This window comes from Mustela erminea, chromosome 18 (genome assembly GCF_009829155.1).
Source record: "Mustela erminea isolate mMusErm1 chromosome 18, mMusErm1.Pri, whole genome shotgun sequence".
NCBI classification, from domain to species: Eukaryota; Metazoa; Chordata; class Mammalia; order Carnivora; family Mustelidae; genus Mustela; species Mustela erminea.
This window is the reverse complement of record NC_045631.1, coordinates 16,082,464-16,103,280: the sequence shown is the minus strand read 5'-3', so window position 1 is coordinate 16,103,280 and position 20,817 is coordinate 16,082,464. Positions and strand designations below refer to the sequence as shown.

Genomic DNA, 20,817 nt, shown 5'->3' with positions numbered 1-20,817 from the left:
GTCACAGATGACATTCATTTAACAAATATTTACTGTGTGCCCGACATGTGCTAGGTAGCCTTGTAGCCAAGGCCAGGTGAACTTTGGTAAGCCAGGGTGGGGTAAGAGGTCACAAACAGGACTCTACTCCACAGTAATACCTGGAAAAGGTTAGCTTTGCTCTCTACCACCACCACACTGGACACAGCATAGAGATCCTACAACCACACAAAGACCCATAAGCATGCTGATGTACTCATTTAGTTTAGGTTCCCAGAGCATCATATTTCCTAAGAACGGATAAGAAGAAATTAAGTGGCCCATACATGATTCCTGACAAGCCCAGTCTGAATGATGAGCAGGTTTGTGAATGGCTCTGATAGAGGTGTATTCCATATGGTATTCATCCAGCCATCAGTGAGGTGGGACCCTCAGAGCCAGCAGTTTCCACCAAAGTCTCCAGCTACCTTCCTCCACTCCCACTGAGTAAAGGACTTCTCCTGAACCTACAAAACAGGTACAATCAAGTCACTTACTTTCCCCTCTCCCTTGCCTCATATGATCTCACAGCTGAAGAGTTGAGATAATCTAGTCTATCTTCCCAAGAGAAGATGTCTTATCCAACGTCACAAAGCTGCTTAGTGTCAGCTGGGATGAGAAGAATGGCCTAGTTCTCCCCTGACTGCGTTGGATAGCCAAACCTGGGAAGTGGGTCCAGAGTCCTAGAAAACCTCACAGAAATGGGTGATAGGGAGATAACTTCTCCCCTTCTGGCTAAAGACAGGAACAGTCATTAACTTTGCTTAGTGGTACCCAATAAATAAACTTAGCAGAGGAGTGACAAGGCAAAGGAAAGAGAACTAGACTTAGGATCCAGAGGCCCAGACAATCTCAGAGACTCAGGCCACTGAGGAAATAAGAGCTTCTAGCTGGGCCTGGGCAGACAGCCATTCCTCACTGGTGCCTATATCTGGCCTGAAAAGGTGACTGGGGGAAAGGGGCAGATTTTTATCCAGACAACCGCCCTGGGTGTGGACACTGAGTAATAAGGAAAGAAATGCAGTTCTGAAGCAAAAGGGGAGGAGCCATGCACTTTGAGCTTTTCTGAGAAACCAAAGAGGCTAACTAAACACTGTGGCTAGAGATGGGGGCTCTGGAGACTTGGTAGGAAGAAGCTGATCAAAGCAGAAAGGCACGAGGGAAAGGATATGAACTTCAGCTATTCCTCTGGGGAAAAAAAAAAAAAAAAGAGGAGGCTTTATGAGAGAAAATGAATTCAGGTCATTGGCAGTGAGACGGGGCAAGGTTATGAGCAGCGGCAAGGTGCAGTTTTGTAATGTGAGTCAAGAGCCAACTGGGTCAAGTGGGGGTGGGGTGTGTCCATGACAGGGGAGGACCCCCAGGGCAGAGCAGCTAGACTGTAATGCCCCATGGAAAGGACTGAGGTGGATTGTCCCAGCAATCCAAGCTCACCCAAAGGGCAGGCTGCACAGTCAAGTCTCTAAAACCAAGAAATCAGCTACCTGTGCTCATAATAACTGATGCCCTCTCAGAATAGTATGTAAGGCCCTGAGCAGTGGCCTGTGAATGACCAGACTGCCTAAATCCGAGGCTCAGCTCCACACCTACAACTGGACATCTTTCTAAAGACCCAGAGCCCATTGGGAAGTCTCTACTGGACAGTGCTGGGGACAACCCAGGACACTCCAGGAGACGCATACCAGCCTATGCCTCTCCTGACACTTCCACGCTGGGGGATGCTACAGTCCATGACCCTACCCCCCACGCCCCAGCCTGCGGGAGTACCTTTCCCATCACAGATACCTCAGACTGCAGTGCTGGAGCTTACCAGTCATCTCTCTTGAGAGTTACTCTGTGAGGACTAGTAACCATTTGCTAAACACAGTTAGGTTCTTAAACGTCACATCATATACCAACATAAATTCAAATGTTACATGTAAAAAATAATGCCAAAAAGAGTCATAAGAAAATATAAGGAAATATTTTTTTCTGCTGCAAGAGCAGTTAAGAGTTCTGCCTATGAAGGCAAACAAAGAAAATATAAAGGCAGATGGTGTGCCTGGGTGGCTTGGTTGGTTAAACGTCCAACTCTTGATTTTGGCTCAGGTCATGATCTCAGGGTATTGAGATGGAGCCCTGGGTGAGGGGGGCAGTCGGCTTCTCTCTCCTCCTCTTCCTTTTTTTTTTTTTTTTTAAAGATTTTATTTATTTGACAGAGATCACAAGTAGGCAGAGAGGCAGGCAGAGAGAGGAGGAGCAGGCTCTCTGCTGAGCAGAGAGCCCAACGAGGGGCTCCATCCCAGGACCCTGAGATCGTGACCTGAGCTGAAGGCAGAGGCTTAACCCACTGAGGCACCCAGGCACCCCCCACCTTCCATTACTCACCCACCCCTCCCTCATGCACTCTCTCTTAAAAAAAAAAAAAAAAAAAGAAAAGAAAATATAAAGGCAGACACATAACAGATTTGATTACATAAACCCTCTACAAGCTCCTGGGATGCATGGGTGGCTCAGTCGGTTAAGCAACTGCCTTCAGCTCAGGTCATGATCCCCGAGTCTGGGATCAAGTCCCTCATGGGGCTCCTTGCTCAGCGGGGAGCCTGTCCTCCCTCTCCCTGCTGCTCCCCCTGCTTGTGCTCGCTCTATGTCAAATACATAAAATCTTAAAACAAAAACAAAAACAAAACAAAACACCTCTACAGGCTCCTAATTATAAAAACAAAACAAAATCACCATGAATAAAAGGGGAAGGTAAATGACAGAATGGATGGTAATATTGGCAAATGTGCTCTTGCAGTTCAATAACAAAAAGAACACCTGTGTAGAAAAATGAACACAGAATAGAATTTAAATTTTATAAAATATATGTAACATAAATTTACATATAAATATATGAAAATGACCTTGCTATAACCATAATAAAATTAAAACACTGGGAATATTCTTGTCTATCAATTAATAAAGGACTTATTTATTTTAAAGGTTTTATTTCTTTGTCTCAGAGAGCTAACGCACAAGCAGGGGGAGCAGGAGAAGGAGAAGCAGGCTCCCCTGCTGAGCAACGAGCCTGATTCAGGGCTCAATCCCAGGAACCAGGGATCATGACGTGAGCCAAAGGCAGACGCTTAACCTACTGAGCCACCCAGGCAACCTTAAGATTTTATTTCTTTTCTTTTTTAAAGATTTTATTTATTTATTTGACAGAGAGAGATCACAAGTTGGCAGAGAGGCAGGCAGAGAGAGAGAGAGGAGGAAGCAGGCTTCCTGCTGAGCAGAGAGCCTGATGCGGAACCCGATCCTAGCACCCTGAGATCATGACCTGAGCCAAAGGCAGCGGCTTAACCCACTGAGCCACCCAGGCGCCCCAAGATTTTATTTCTAAGTAACCTCTACACCCAATGTAGAGCTTGAACCTACAAAGCTGAGATCAAGGGTCACATGCTCTACCAGCCAGCCAGGCACCTCAAAAGAGGATTTTTTTAAAAAATCAGCCTTGGGGCGCCTGGGTTGAACATCTGACTCTTGATTTATGCTCAGGCCATGATCTCATCATGGTTGTGCGCAGATCAAGCTCTGTATCAGACTCAGCGCTTAGCATAGGCTTGCTTGAGATTCTCTCTCCCTCTCCCATTGCCCCTCCCCTCACTTGTACGTGCTCTCTAAAATAAATAAATAAACAAACAAAAACCTTTAAAAAAAAGAAAAAGAAAAAGACACCAAAAATTAGCCTTGTAGTGCTAACAAAGGTGTGGTAAAAACTGGCACTTAGGGGCATCTGGGTGGCGCCTGGGTGGCTCAATGGGTTAAAGCCTCTGCCTTCCACTCAGGTCATGATCACAGTGTCTGGGAATCAAGCCTCTCATCGGGCTCTCCGCTCAGGAGGGAGCCTGCTTCCCCTCCTCTCTCTCTGCCTACTTGAGGTCTCTGTCAAATAAATAAATAAAATCTTAAAAAACAAACAAACAGGCACTTAATGGAAATGTAAACTAGCACAACCTTTTTAGTGACCAAACTGGCAAATATACACAAAGAACCTTTAAGAATGTTCCTCTGCTTCAGTAATTCTTGTGTAAGTTTAGGATCTAAAGCAGTAAGAAAACACAGTACGATTTTCTTTTTAAGTAAACTCTATCCCTAACATGGGGCTTCAACTCACGACCTGGAGATCAAGAGTCACATGCTCTACTGAGTCAGCCAGGTGCCTCACACACACATAAAAAGATTTTTATACAAAGATACTCACTAAGGGGCACCTGGGTGGCTCAGTGGGTTAAGCCGCTGCCTTCGGCTCAGGTCATGATCTCAGGGTCCTGGGATCGAGTCCCGCATGGGGCTCTCTGCTCGGCAGGGAGCCTGCTTCCCTTCCTCTCTCTCTGCCTGCCTCTCTGCCTGCTTGTGATCTCTCTCTGCCAAATAAATAAATAAAATCTTAAAAAAAAAAAAAAAAAAAGATACTCACTAAAGCATTACTTATAACAGTAAAAACCAGAAAACTAGAATTTCCAGCAAGGAACAACTGGTTTACTGAAGTAACACAATACCGCATGTAAAGAAAACAGGTTATTAGTAAACCAAAATATTAGTGGTGGTTGTCTCTGGGCCGTGTGATTACTGGCAAACTTTTTTTTTTTTACAGGTTTTCTGACACAGAGATTAGTTTTATAATGAGAAGGTTATCACAATATATTGCTACATGAAAAAGATTATATAAAGTCATATACAATATGATCCCATACTTGCTATTTAAAATATATATGCATATAAAAATACTAACAAAATATAAAGTAACTCCATTTGCATAATGGAATTATACATTTTTATTCATTATTTTCTAAATTCTTATAATGAGAAAGCATTACCTTTGTAACTATGAAACAAGTTAAAGGGGAAAAAGAGTTCTGTGCTTTTCTCAGGAAGGGCCTTATATCTCTTAATACCAACCAATGTGACAAGTTGCTATGAATCTACTTCCCACCTGAGTCCTTCTTCTGAAAGTGCTCCTGCTTCACCCCCCAACATAGGTTTCTTCATCTCCCTCCCTGCCACCAAACGTATGTAAATCTCTTTCTGCTACTCAGCTGTGAAGTCCCCCAGAAATGGTTCAGGTGACCCTTCCAGTCCAGGTGAGAGATGAGGAAGAGCACTAAGGAAGTGGCAGTTTGGATGGAAATGCTGGGCTGAACTGGGGAGATATTTCTAACGTGACAGATTTTAGTCCCTGGTGGTAAAGCAGAGAGAGGAACAGAGATTCCTAATCTGGACCGTTTGATGGATGGTGATTAAGAATATGGGAGAGAAGTAGGTTTAGACAGTAAGTTGAGTTTGACATTGCCATGGTCCTGGGGCAGATGTCCAATAGGTGGTTAGGTATGTGGATGTTGAATGTTCAGGAAAGGTCCATTATTTGGGAACAATGAATCTGTGGGTAAACAGTAGCTGATGTCATGGGAATGGACGTGGTTAGCCAGAAGTGTGAGGAGCAAAAAGCAAACAAGGACCCTGGATGGAATCTTTGGGATTCTCTCCTAAGAGGTGAGAAGGACTCTATAAAAAAGTCAGGCAGGCGGGCGCCTGGGTGGCTCAGTGGTTGAATCCTCTGCCTTCGGCTCAGGTCATGGGATCGAGTCCTACATCAGGCTCTCTGCTCAGCGGGGAACCTGCTTCCTCCTCTCTCTCTGCCTGCCTTTCTGCCTACTTGTGATCTCTGCCTGTCAAAAAAAAAAAAAAAGTCAGGAAGGCAAGCACAGAGCAAGCCAACTCGAGTAGAAGAGGTAAATGGGAATTTTAGGGAAACAAAGGTAGCAAATATTTAGACAGTTCTACCACCTGGTGGTGAAGAGGTCACAAAACTGATGGTCTACCAGGTTTTTACAGACTACTGAATTAGATGTTGGGATTTACAATTAAGTAAATTTCTCATAAATCTGGATTTCTGCTTCTTGCAAAAATTCAGAAGACCCCAGAAACACTATTTTTGCATGGCAACAACCAACGGGAATTGAATAAAAGCTACTCCCTTTTAGTCAGAACATGAGCTCCATCCCTTCTTGCCTGGCTCCTGCTATACAGAGCATGAGGAAATACTTCCCTCTGTGAATGAATCAAGTCCTTATTAGTGCTCATCTAGACTTCAGAGAAATACAGGCTAGAGTTTTGTTCAGAAAGCCCCACATGTGCCAACAAAAGGCAGGAAACCTGGGACAAACACACCTGAGTTAAGGATCCTATACTAGGGCTGACTGGGAAACCCCTTTCCCAGCAAGAGACATCCAATCTCTTGAATCACAGAATCTACAGGAGCGGGCCCATGCCTCCTCCGCTGTCCCAGGAGCCGTCTGGCTCCAACAGTGCTCTCTGCAGAGCCTTCTCCTTTTGGATAGCAGTAGCACAAGCTGCCATTTCCCTGGGGGCTGACTGGCTGCTGAAGCCAGCCAAGTCCCCTAGCTGGGAATTTCCTGGCTCTAGTTTCTAGAATCTTGGGCCACACTCTCTGAATGGGTCCACCAGATGGCAGGCAGCCTCTTCTTTTCTCTTGACTTACAGGAGTTCATTCACCCTACCTGGGGAAGATGACTTGCTGTTTTTCTGACAATTGTGACACTCTCTAGTAAGATCAAAAAGCTCATCAATTCTGTAAGTGAAATATTTTGAGCTGTCAAATAAAATATTAAAAAAGTCAAACCCTTCTCCCATTATTATACAATTATGTATTATCAAAGAGTCATTACCTAATTATTAGTTATTTTACATTGATTCTGATCCAACATGTGCTTGCACTAGACATTTTATTATGTGGTTTCACTAACTACTTAATTATCTGCACTGCTGCCAAATACAAAATTCTATGAAGATTTGGTAGCACAAATTAAGAACTAATTATAAGCAATTTCATTTATCAAATCTTGCTCATTGATCACAGGCTTGAAAATACTACCTTAAAGTGCTAAATGAAGTGAAGCTGGTTGAGACACTTTTTCTCTCTTCTGTATGCCATATAATAGAAGTCTCCCTCCCTAGAGGTAGGTCAAATGAGCCTGAAAGTCCATTTCCATTTAAGTGTAGCAATTGCTACAAATCTTGAGATTTGGTACAAGGCCCCTGTCTCAGATTTCTGGACCCGAGTTCAAACCCCATTTCTGACTTAGCTCTGTGGATAACCTTAGAGCAAGTCACTTAAGCTGAGCTTCCATTTTCTAAAGCTCTCACACAGAGGGACATCCCACTACTGTGCTGGATTACTAAATGATACAATTTATGTAGAAGATGGGCAATCAACTTGTACCCCACGCTCTGCTCCAGGAGGCAATCAACTTGGTTCCCTGTTCGTCACTCCAGTACATGGAAGTATGGGTTTTGTTCTTGGCCAAGAAGTGGGACCCTACATCTGCAGTTCCACACTTGAGTTACTGGCTTTCTGACAGGAGTAGGTGTTCTGACCACAAATGAAAAACTCAAAGAAGATGAGAAGTTGAGAAAACCACTCTGCTCATGCACTCCTCCAGGCATCTTAGCACTTCTCTCACTTAACTGCCGCTACAACTCTGCGAAGCAAGAATCCCTCATCTTTTGCACGAGGAAGCCAACCAAGGCTTAGTGAAACCGACTTACCCCGCGAGTAGAACCGGAACACAAAGCCAGGTCTGATGACGCAAAGTCTCTTTTCTGCTTTTCATTCTCCTAGGGGGCTGGAGAAGCATCTGGGATCAAATATCCTCTGCCCTCTTGGGAACATCACATACAAGCCAATTCTGCCAAGTACAGCAGCAGTTTCTGGTCCATGCCTTCTTATCTCAGTTTCTTGACTCACCACAAGCACCCATGACCCTCCACTTCTCCGGGGAGAGCCTAAAATCCCTAATGTGTTTGCATGGACTGAGAGGCAGATAGGCCACACCTCCAAGGGTGTTCAGAGGTGCAAGGCCCTCACTCAGTCACAACACAGTCCCCTGCAGTAAAAGCACAACCTCCAGAAGGCAGCATTAGCTGCTCTAAAAGGGAGCATTAGCTGTTCCAACCAGTAATTAAAAAAATAAACTGCTGTTTTAGTCATTTGGGTGAGTCACAGCAGAGGATCTCAATGTCTTCACAGAGCAGAGCAGGAGCTCTTGGGTACGTGTGTGAGGAGGCCCTGCTGCCTGCGGGGTGGGACCCCAGAGGGCTTTCAAGTACTGTGCTGGCACCGGCACCAACACCCAGTCCTGGGCAGCATTCAGGGAGGCTCAAGACAATCCATGCTCTGCTCCAGGAGGCAAACGCCAATTCAGTCTCAGGGGTAAACCTCTTCTGCATTTTACTGGGGTTAGTGCCCATTCAGCAAATCCAATCTCCTGGGCACCCTTTTCTAGGGCCACCTCTTTGTTGGCTGCAAATCTGCTGCACCTTTGAGACCTTCCTTCTCCAAGGGCCTCCTTAGTTTTCCAAACTGGACCTTCTCCCTCCTAATGTGCAGATAGATCTGCTGGGTGGCCCCTCATCACGTCCACTCTGTGCCATAATAAGGGTAGATGGAAATTTTCCCTGTACCCACACAGACCCCGGAGTTAGTAATATTAATGTTCTTTTTTTTTTTTTTAAAGATTTTATTTATTTATTTGACAGAGAGAAATCACAAGTAGATGGAGAGGCAGGCAGAGAGAGAGAGGGAAGCAGGCTCCCTGCTGAGCAGAGAGCCCGATGCGGGCCTTGATCCCAGGACCCTGAGATCATGACCTGAGCCGAAGGCAGCGGCTTAACCCACTGAGCCACCCAGGCGCCCAGTAATATTAATGTTCTACAGAGAAACATCCCTTGTGGGAAACAAGGCCTAGCTCACCTACATCATGTACACAACACAGAGCCAACTGTGCCAACTTCTGAAGTAAACAACATATATGCCAGTCAACCACTCAGATAAACCAAAACAAGAATTTAAAGACAGAAGAACAGCAAAAACGGTTTCTTAGAATTCTATTAACTCTTCCTGGAACCCACGACTTCTGGAAAACTACTGTTTAAGATAACCAAACAGCCCCTGCTCCTGTACCCCTATTAACTATGTAAAAAAGTTAATCCAAGACTGACCCAACCTGGATATCTTCTAGAGTAGCAGGACATATGGAAATAAAAGAAAGTACTGTCAACTGAGACCATCAAGAAACAGAAAAGGACTGAAATACTATGCCCAGATAAAGACCTTGGGGTGGTAGGTTTTCCAGTCTTTCTACTTTCATTTTGCAAATTTGACTTATGTGAAAATGTACTTGTTTGCATAAAAAATATTATCTGGGTAGCAAATGGACGTTTCAAGAAAATACCAAGGACACATTTTATCCATTCCTGCAGTGAAGTTAAGGTGCTTGATCGAAGTTCCAAAGATGCCCCCGTGTGGCTAGAGAGGAAAATGCTTTGGTTTAGGTAAGATGAAGGGCTGCTACTACTACTCCCTACTTTTAAAGAGGCCTTTGATTTTCCACAGGCTTTTGCATCCTTTTCACATCTCGCAGTTAGTTTTATTACCTGTTGGAGCTTAGACGTTGGTGTGCTCACATCATTTCCATCAAGAGAAGAGAGGTTTCGTTATTTCAAAAAATATATACGAAAATTTTAAGAGACCAACATGAACCCTTCAGATCAGCTGAAATTCCACCACAGCAACACCAACCCTTCTAGGACATGCAGCAGTGTGCTCTGGTGTGTCAACAGCAGGGCATGGATGTGGGGTGAAGGAACCAAATTGCCAGAAGCAAAGCAGATTCCAAAGAACAAAAGCAGCTTTGGTCTGCCTTGGAAAACAAGTTCAGCTTCTGTTTCTACTTTAGTTACCAAGAGATTAGAAGCCAATGCCAGGACCAGAACAGAACTAAGATAATACCACAAAGATTTAAGTCCATAAAATCCATTAACATGAACCTGACCTCTAGGAACTTAGGAAAAGCATCACTCAACCTTAAGATACATTGGTCAATAACCTATTTCTTTAAAGAAAAAAGAATTCCAGGGCGCCTGGGTGGCTGCTTTTGGCTCAGGTCATGATCTCAGGGTTCTGAGATCGAGCCCCTCATCAGTCTCCCTGCTTAGCAGGGAGTCTGCTTCCCCCTCTCTCTCTGCTGTTCCTCCTGCTTGTGCTCTCTCTGTGGCAAATAAACAAAATATTTAAAAAAAAAGAAAAAGAAAAAAAAATCCCTTTTCCCTTATACCAGAGGTATATGCCACCACACATCACACAGTTATGCAATATATGTATAATTAAAATAATTTCTGGATGTCTTTTAAAAATGTGTTCTATGCTCTCTTGTTAGATAGAAAAAACTATTCTTCTTGAGAAGAACATGAAGACATCCCAGTGCAAAGAGGCACTCACAGCTCTAGTTGGAAGCATCCCTTGTCACCCGGTTTTTGCCCACTGAACGTGGGCTTACCACCTATAAAGCTTCCTCCAGGACAAGGAGCCTTAAACCTGGGCCACTGAAACACACAGGAATGCAAGACCCATCTTCTGTGCCTCCAGTCACACAAAGCACTTCCCAGGCAGCCTTCAGTACAAGCATTAAACGAATATTACTACTCTGTCTGAGATGCATTTTGAACAGGCAGAGAGTGTCTATAAATATGATACTGTTTTAACAGAGAAAAATATAAGACATTAAATGAAGTGTAATATAAAATCAAATACACACGTGTACACAAATGCACATCCTTGCACACCCACATTATCAATGGAAAGAGACACCAGAAGGAAATCCTGAAATACCAATAATGGTCATGAGACTGTGATGAGTGACCCGGTTGCTGTTTTCTACTCTCATTTTCCACATCTTTAATGAGCACGTACTACTCTGTGTGACCCTGGGTATTGGTTTTCTCATCCTGTCAGCGATTCTTCTGAAGGGCTGGGGCTAGGGGTGTTCACAGAGCTCTCAGAAATAATGCAGGAGGTATATGGATTCTTTTGCGGTCCTTGGACTTCTAGTGAAGAACGCTAGTTAATATGTTCTACTGGGCAGCTCTGTCTTTGCTGACAGAGGGAAGTATAATACAGCCCTATTTTTAGTTCTTTTATCTCTGCTGAGGGCCAGGTCTAGGTGCTGCCAAGACAGGCCAAGTTCATTAGTTTTCTGCCAGAACGAACAGCCACCTTTCAAAAGCATGGGTTAACTACTCAGCCCCCATCTACTCTGTGGACAGGAAGGGGCTCTGGCACTGTACTTCAGTCTAGACAGAGCCTTAGACCACTGGTATAAAACCACACTCAAGGGGGGGGGGCCTGGGTGGTTCAGTGGGTTAAGCCGCTGCCTTCGGCTCAGGTCATGATCTCAGGGTCCTGGGATCGAGTCCCGCATCGGGCTCTCTGCTCAGCGGGGAGCCTGCTTCGTCCTCTCTCTCCCTCTCTCTGCCTGCCTCTCTGCCTACTTGTGATCTCTGTCAAATAAATAAATAAAATCTTAAAAAAAAAAAAATCACAATCAAGGTATGAAAGTTAAGCACGGCAGAGGGTAACTTAGAGACCAAGAGAACAAAAAAAGAGACCCCCTTTCCAGAAGCATTCCTGCTGAGCCCTGAGACATTCCAATGAAAAACATGTTTTAAGAACATGGTCACCCTGGCCTCAGAATTCTCTAGTACCAACAGGTAAGCACCAAAGAGATTACAAGGGAACTCACAAAAAGCAACAACTGATCAGCTATAACTTCTCTGACAATAGATGAGACCTTCTTAAGCAACCTACTGCTCATAACTATCTTGCTCCACTTCTTATTTCTACCCTCAGTCATTTATCCGTTCAAGCTATGAAAATACAACCCTCAATACCAGGATTCAAACAGGACAGACAGATTTCAATTCTGAATACTTTTATATTAAAAATAAAACAAAGTTCCACTTCAAATATCAAAAGAAAAAAAATCACACATCAGTAAACCCGCTACAGAACAGTACTTTCAAATAGTTTGGAGGTAGGGCGGGGTATGGCTTCACTTCATTGTGTCTCAGTCACAACACAGGGAGTTTTGCTCACCTAACTCTGTTTTATCTCAAAACAGACGTTAAGTCAGGAAATGACGTTTCCAGGTGCCCTCCAGGTCAGCCCTTCTTCCTAGCATTACTAAGCTTTCTCTCCCTGACTGTTCACCACCTACCATTAAGCCAGGTCCTTTCTTATGACTGATGCAGGGGTACTCAACTATGTACCCAGGTGTCTTGCGGGTGACTCTAGAAGAGGGCACAGGGCCTATCTGTCCGGTGTACTGCCTCCATTCAGAGAAAGAGAAAGCCACCCCCCCTCATGAAGTAACTAGGGCTGACACAGCGAGACGCTCTGTAGTTCGGACCCAGACCAGACTCCAAAAACAGTCCTTTCAGCCTCAGCCTAAAGCTAAGGTGGTCAGCTTAAGTCAGGTTTAAATACCTCCTGATTTTACTGATCGCTTTTTGTTGATACTGGTAACAATTTTTCCTCATGAACATGATACTAATGCCCAATAACTTTAAAAAGGGGGGGGGTGGGAGTGTTTTAAAATAGATGAATTTATTTTTTTTTTTTGAAGTTAATTGCACATAATGTTATCAGTGGGCCTATGGTGGAATGAATGCCTCTTGCCACCCTGAAGCAGGCTACTTTATAGAAACTTACCCAATTGTGCAAGCAGTTAACTAGCAACAAGTCTGAAAATCTGGTTACGGATATAAGTACAAAGCTGGTTCATCAAATCCCTGTTCTGGCCCTCAACCCAATGCATTTCAACTAAAGCATCATCCACTTCCTTCTTCACATTTATCAAACACTTGAATAGGTAATGTCCAGCCACTCCTTGGAGATGGCTCCCTTTTTCAGACACTGGACTGCTGAACTGCTCAGAAGCCTCTCGGTCCTGGGCTCCATTGCTAGAGCCTTTACAACTCTCCAAAACCTCCATCCCTCCCTTCTCCTCACTCCTTTCATCCTCCATGTGTTCTGGGTTTTCTTCTTGGGGAAGTGAATCCTGGTTTGAGCAATGGCCCTCAACAGTGGCAGACTCGCCTTCCTGTGTGGCGGGCTCGCATGGGACACTCTCCTGGGGGCCCTGGGCCAAATCTTGGCCACTACCCGACTCTTTGGGGGTGGTGGACTTTTTCTCCTCCAAGGCTTGGATGACATCCTCAGGAGCTCGGGGAACTTCTCTCAATTGTCTCACTCGTTCTCTTTTCTTTCTCCTTAAATGAATCCAGGAGTTTTCTATTGCTGTTAGGAAAAGGCTAACTTCTTCCTTTCCACAGGGAACTCGTTTATGCTGGACCTATTTGGAGGAAGAACATAATTTTAGAGGAAATCACTTTTGTCTTAACTCCTTTAAAAAAAACAAAAAAGAGGAGTAAGGAAAAAAGAGATTGTTGTAAGATTCTTCAATGTGCTTAACCAGGTACCTTCAGGTCGGTGAGGATTTTTTCAATCCATGCTGTCACCACTACTATGCCTTCCACTGCCTCTGACCCCAGAGATGATGCTTTGAGGGACAATTCTTTCATCACAGACTCCAACACTATGAACGTAATGGGTTTCCTTGACTTCTCTAATTTTCTTCGCTTACTGGGTGGTGACTAAAAGAAAAAGAAGGGATGGGGGAAGAAGGGAAAGTTATCCAAATAATCAAATCCTATGCATTATAATAAACTCGACTAGGAACATTTCCATGACTTCAACTACAAAACAGAGCACAGGCGCCTGGGTGGCTCAGTGGGTTAAGCCGGTGCCTTCGGCTCAGGTCATGATCTCAGGGTTCTGGGATTGAGTTCCGCATCGAGCTCTCTGCTCAGCAGGGAGCCTGCTTCCTCCTCTCTCTCTCTGCCTGCCTCTCTACCTACTTGTGATCTCTCTCTGTCAAATAAATAAATAAAATCTTTAAAAACAAAACAAAACAAAACAAAACACAGAGCACTAAAAACACAAAGAAAGGCCTTTGCATGTTTAATTTTAATACTAAAACAACTATGCCAAATAGACTGATCACCTCTTCATTTTATAGAAAGGAAAACTAAGATACAAAGATATGTAACCAGCTCAAGGTCACATAGCTAGTAATTTGGAAAGTTAGAACCGAACCCCAAACCCAGGTTCTTTTCCATGGGCTATCCGTATATACTACCCCCCAATTACTAAATGTCCTTAATCTACATGTTGTGCCCACCACATGCCTGTACAAATATTTATTTCAAAGGCCCTGGGGGCACTGAGTTCTCTTCTCTAAAGAACTACATGGTTTAGAGGCACCAGGGTGGCTCAGGCCATTGAGCATCTGCCTTCTGCTTGGATCCTAACCCAGGGGTCCTGGGATAGAGCCCCAAGTCGGGATCCCTGCTCAGCGGGGAGTCTACTTCTCCCTCTGCCCCTCCTCCTGCTCAAGCTCTCTCTCAAATAAATAAATAATAATCTTTTGAAAAAAAGAAAAGAAAGAAAAAGAACTGCATGGTGTAGTCTAAGTTGATACTTGTTGAGGCCTGAAGGAAAGCAGCTGGTTAGCCACAGCCTGTGAGATCATATGTGAGGAAAGTCCAGGGCCACTAGGATCAAATGGGCAGAGCAGGAGGCCTGCTGCACCTTGGTTAAGGTTAGGACCAAACCAACAGCTAGCTGAGCACTGCCTCTCTGCTGGAAGAGGAGATACGAGTAGTGAAAAGAAGAGTGGATTTTAAAACTAGTTCCACATAATTCAAGACTGTCATCTTTCATGGGCACCTGGGTGGCTCAGTGGGTTAAAGCCTCTGCCTTCGGCTCAGGTCATGATCCCAGGATCCTGGGATCGAGCCCCGCATCAGGCTCTCTGCTTGGCGGGGAGCCTGTTTTCTCCTCTCTCTCTGCCTGCCTCCCTGCTTACTTAGGATCTCTGTCAAATTAAAAAAAAGAAAAAAAAAAGAAAGAAAAGAAAAGACTGTCATCTTTCAATTTTAAGCTTAGGAAGTGAACTATACTCTACCCACTAGAGGGAGTCAAGTTCCATTTAAAAAACTAAATGACATTGCTGTATTTAAAACTAATTTCTCTAAAGTAAAAGTTCACCGATTTTTTAGTGACTCTTAGCTAAGAACAGATATATCATGAACATTTTAAGAGACAGACCTGTACCTGTTGGCAAAATTTATCAAAACTTTAAAAAATTGGGGCACCTGGGTGGCTCAGTAGGTTAAAACTTTAAAAAATCAAGATAATTCTAATGGTTAGGGTCAAGATGAGCAGGTAAGGATTATAAGGAGAAGGCTCATAAAGAGAGAACACCTTAGTCAGCTACGAAGACCATTTCCTGCAAAAAGCAGCCCCATAGTGGTGATGTCACTGCAAATCCACCTAGAAACACTAACCGAACAAATGCGTAGGCACACAGAGTCACATCCACTTACTGGGGGAGGCCTTGTACACACTTAACCAGCAACTCCACATCATATAAATACACAACAAAACAGCCAGTTTTTTTCTATGCTAGAAAACTTCTAGATCATATTTCTATGAAATAATCTATATTTTCCCTTTATACCAGCTATCAACTAAAAAAATAAAAACAGGGACACCTGGGTGGCTTGGTTGGTTAAGTGCCTGCCTTTGGCTCAGGTCATGATCCCAGGGTCCTGAGATCAGGCTCCTTGCTTAGCAGGTAGCTTGCTTCTTCTCTCTCTGCCTGCCACTCCCCCTGCTTATCCTTTCACTCTTTCTATCAAATAAATAAATAAAATCTTAAAAATAAATTAAAAAATTAAAATTAAAAAAGGAAATTAAAGAACACTAGAAAACAAGCTTAGAAGAAAAGGCAGGGTGCCTGAGTGGCTCAGTTGGTTAAGCGTCTGCCTTTGGCTTAGGTCATGATCCCAGCTTCCTGGGATCCAGCCCCTCATTGCTGCTCAGCAGTGAGTATGCTTCTTCCTCTCCCTCTGACTTTGCCCCTCTCCTCTACTTGTGTGCTTTCATGCAAGCTCTTCTCTATCAAAGAAATAAATAGAATCTTTAAAGGAGAAAAAGAAGGAAAGAAAGAAAAAATAAAAAACAAAAAACAAAGGGTTTATATATGACTAAGAACCTGCTCTTGAAAAATAAATCATAGACTCCAAGCTCTGAGTCTGAACTTATTCAAATAATGTTTCAGACAAGATGAGACAAATTCATATTGATATTAACACAGAAGTACTGTTATTACTCAATCACCTAGCATAAGATAATTTCTACAGTCTACTTAGAGTCTAACACTTTTCACTAAGAAGCTTAAGATGTGATTATTAAGCTGGGGAGGAAGTAAGTTAGTGGTGTGTAGGAGGGAGCTGGGGAATGAGAACCAGATTCCCCACCCCACTTCCCAATATCCAAAGATGTTACTACGGACAGATCACTGTACCAGGATCATACCGGACAGCCCACTTGGCCAAACACCAAAGATCACCAAGAAATAAGGCTGAAAAAATAGCACCTCATATCTCTTCTGACAGAGATGATAATCATTGTGTTTAAATTCCAATGAACAAAGTGAAGATGCTGCTGTTCCTCAATCTCTGTGGCCTCCAACAGTCTTTCTCCAAAAGAAAAAAAGGACTCATCATTTCTAGAACTTACAGGAGAGAAATGCATCCTCAATGAACCTAATAAGAGCGCTATTAGGGATCCAATTTCCAACTTCTGAGGGAGTCAGAAATAACAAAATAGACAACTTATTACCCTATGACCCCAGGGTGAAAATGAAAGCTTCTGTATCTCAAAAACAGGTCCTTTACCTGGCACTGTGGCCCCACTTTTTCATATATAATGGCCAAAAAATAAATCTGGTACTTCAAATACTTCTAGTGAACTGCTTTAAAGATTTACATATATATATTTGAGAGGGAGATGGAGATCACATGCATGCGAACACAGGGAGAGGGGCAGAGGGAGAGAATCTCAAGCAGACTCCCTGCTGAGCACAGAGTCAGTCAGGCTCCATCCCATGATCATGAGCCAAAATCAAGAGTCAGACATTCAACTGAATGAGGCACTCAGGAACCCCTTTAGTGAACTGCTTTAATACACATGTACTGGGGCGCTTGGGTGGCTCAGTGGGTTAAGCCGCTGCCTTCAGCTCAGGTCATGATCTCAGGGTCCTGGGATCGAGTCCCGCGTCGGGCTCTCTGCTCAGCAGGGAGCCTGCTTCCCTCTCTCTCTCTCTCTGCCTGCCTCTCCATCTACTTGTGATTTCTCTCTGTCAAATAAATAAATAAAATCTTAAAAAAAAAAAGAAAAAAAAATACACATGTACATATACACAGTCACAGGACTGTTTTAGTTTTATTCTATTATAGAAACTAGGCACTTAAGAGACAGATAATTCATACTCTAGAAATTCTTTTATTTTTCACTGTATTTTCACTGTATTTTTTTTTTTTTTAAGATTTTATTTATTTGTCAGAGTGAGAAAGGAGAGAATGCACAAGCAGGGGGAACAGCAAGCAGAGGCAGGGAGCCTGATGCAGGACTCAATCCAAGGACCCTGGATCATGACCTGAGCTGAAGGCTGACACTTAAAAGACTAAACCTCCCAGGCATCCTGGGATTCTCAGTTTTTCAAACATTTTAAAGAAGATTTACCCATGTATTTGAGAGAGAGAATGCACCCATGAGCAGGGGAAGAGGCAGAAGGAAAGGAAGAAGAGGGAGAAGCAGACTCCCTGCTGAGTGTGATGCCCCAATATGGGGTTTGATCCCATGACCCCTGAGATCATGACTTGAGCCGAAATCAAGAGTCAAATGCTTAACTGACTGAGCCACCCATGACGCCCCCCAAATTCTCAAAGTTTTTAAATGACTGAAGTTTAACATAAGCTTGGCTTACAGCAAACATTCCTTTACCCCTTGTGTTTGTACTGAAATTTCTTAGTAGGCAGGGCCAGAGTAAAATACAGGAGCAGGCCTTGAGAAATTAATAGTTAAATTCAACCCCACAGGTCTCTAGTAGCAGGTAATTTTATAACCTACCACTAGTACAGAACACTAGTACAGAAGCTGTTTTCTTCCAATTGAGATGAACTTTGCAAATATGCTTATGATCTCAAACCACAAGTATTTTTCAAAAAATATTTTATTTACTTATTTGAGAGAGAGAGAGACCATGAGCAGGGTGAAGGGCAGAGGGAGAAGCAGACACCCTGCTGAGCAGGGACAACCCCCCCCCACAATGTGGGACTTGATACTGGGACTCTGGGAACAAGACCCAAGCAAAGGCAGACGCTTAACTGACTGAGCCACCCAGGTGCCCAGAACCACAAATATTTTAAACAAAGAGTGCTATACTATACTATACTATACTATACTCAAACTTGTATCATAAGGTACTTTAAAGCAGGCCAAGATAAGATAAAAAAACTCAACATTTTTTTCTTTTAAGCATTTTATTTATTTGACAGAGAGAGAGAGAGAGAGAGAGAGAGACACAGCAAGAAAGGGAATACACGGACAGGGAGGAACAGGCTTTCTATTGAACAAAGAGCCTGATGTGGGATTCAATCCCAGGACCCTGGGATCATGACCTGGGCAGAAGGCAGACGCTTAATGACTAAGCCACCCAGGCACCCCAATAATTCAACATTTTAAAGTGTAAAACAAAAATCACTTATTTACAAGGGGTAGTCCAGTTTACGTGCAGAACTGTAAGGTGAACTTAGAACTGATTTTGGATTAGAAGATATTCTGTATTCCGCAGCTGAAAGGACAATGTGAGAGAAGTTTGGTGAGGAACTCTAAAGCCCATAGGGGATACTGGCTTTCTAACTTTTGAACTACACGGAGATGGGCCTCAAGTGTTACTTTGCTGCATCGTTAAAAATACAGTAGATTGAAACCATAAGTGAACAAAAACAGTTCTTAAATTTTAAAATAGGCTTTACCTAGCAGGGCTGTCTATAAATCTCTTAAATCCTGCTCTTACTTTAATTTCTAGATCTCAGTGGTGCAATCAATCAAGAGACTTCCAAATGACGTACAACTTGACACAGATCCATGTAATGCCTATTATGCTTCTGTTGTTAACTAGAGCTAGGGCAAAACCTCCCAAAGAAGCCACAAGATACACAAAATCATTAAGTTCTCCCTAGGCTCTGCAGGAAAGGAAGGGTGTCATTCACTAGAATCTGCAGAGCATGTGGCCACAGCCTCCTTGTTTTGATATACCAACCTCCAGGATGGTCTTGAGGGGAAAGGAGTGCTCTTGCTCTTGGCCACAGGAATGGAGTCCTGCCATTCTGCTGTACTCTGAATGGCTGATTCCCCCACGCCTGGAAACAAGCCGCAATGCCTGGGAGCTGTGATTCTGAACAGGCTCTAACAATCTGGAGAAAGAGAGCCAAGGGCCAACAGTGACACCTGACTAGAATATAGATGGGGAGTGTGCCAGCCAGACTACCTTACAAACTATGCCTTATTTGAATGTGTTATCAGCTTTGCTGCCATGAAGTGGATTGAATACTCTGTTGTCTAAGGGTGTAACTTCCTTATTAACAAACAGTTCAGTAGATTTATCTATTACTACCTTAATCTGACAGGTTCCTTTTTAAAATGTCCTGAAATCGGAGCACCTGGCTGGCTGGCTGAGTTAATAGAGCATGTGACTCCTTTTTGTTACTATTTTTTGAAAATTTTATTTATTGAGAGAGAGAGCAGGGGGAGGTGCAGAGGTTGAGGGAGAAGCAGGCTCCACGCCCAGCAGGGAGTCTGACTGGTGCTTGATCCCAGGACACTGGGATCACAACCTGAGCCTAAGGCTAACTGAGCCATCCAGGCACCCCATGACTTTTTTTAAAATCATTTTTTTAAAAAGATTTTATTTATTTGTCACAGAGTGATCAAGCACATAAGCAAAGGGAGAGGGAGGCAGAGGAAGAGGGAGGCAGAGGGAGAAGCAGGCTCCCCTCTGAGCAAGGAGCCTGATGCAGGACTTGATTCCAGGACCCGGGGATCGTGACCTGAGCCGAAGGCAGATTACTTAACCGACAGAGCCACTCAGGCGTGCTGGGACTTTTTAAAAAATGATTTTAAGTAATCTCTAAACCCAGTGTGGGGCTCGAACTCAAGATCAAGAGTCACATGCTCTGAGCCAGCTAAGCACCCGAAAGAGCTTGTGCCTCTTGATACATATATATATATATATATATATATATGTGTGTGTGTATGTATATATGTATGTGTGTGTATATGTATATATGTATGTGTATATGTATATATAATAGTATATTTTATTATATAATATTAATATATTAAAATATAAATCATATATAAATAAATTATATACACAAATAAAATTGAATACTATGCAGCCATCAAAAAACCCAAAATTTTGGGCGCCTGGCTGGCTCAGTGGGTTAAGCCGCTGCCTTCGGCTCAGGTCATGATCTCAGGGTCCTGGGGTCGAGTCCCGCATCGGGCTCTCTGATCAGCAGGGAGCCTGCTTCCCTCTCTCTCTCTGCCTGCCTCTCAGTCTACTTGTGATTTCCCTCTGTCAAACAAATAAATAAAATCTTAAAAAACAAACAAACAAACTCCAAATCTTGCCATTTGCAATGACATGGATGGAACTAGAGGGTATTATGCTAAGTGAAATAAGTCAGTTGGAGAAAGACAATTATCATATGATCTCTCCGATATGAGGAATCTGAGACAGGGCGGGGGGTCATGGGGGGAGGAAGTGAAATAAGATGGGACCAGGGAGGGAGCCAATCCATAAGAAACTCTTCATCTCCGGAAAAAAACCTGAGGGTTGCTGGAGGGGTGGTGGGTGGGAGGGATGGGGTAACTGGATGATAGACACTGGGGAGGCTATGTGCTGTGGTGAATGCTGTGAATTGTTATGACTGATGAATCACAGA

General features: G+C 43.5%; 1 protein-coding gene across 1 annotated transcript in view; it reads right to left on the bottom strand.

The window, feature by feature from the left end:
* Window positions 1-11,730: 11,730 nt before the first annotated feature.
* METTL16 (methyltransferase like 16) overlaps window positions 11,731-20,817 on the bottom strand; it is a 79,742-nt gene continuing 70,655 nt past the window's right edge. Inside the window, exons 9-10 of the mRNA XM_032320789.1 lie at window positions 13,378-13,551; window positions 11,731-13,250 (exon numbers count right to left, since the gene is read on the bottom strand). Of these exons, the coding sequence (XP_032176680.1) occupies window positions 12,624-13,250; window positions 13,378-13,551 (801 nt within the window). The 3' untranslated portion in view covers window positions 11,731-12,623. The remainder of the gene's footprint in view (window positions 13,251-13,377; window positions 13,552-20,817) is intronic.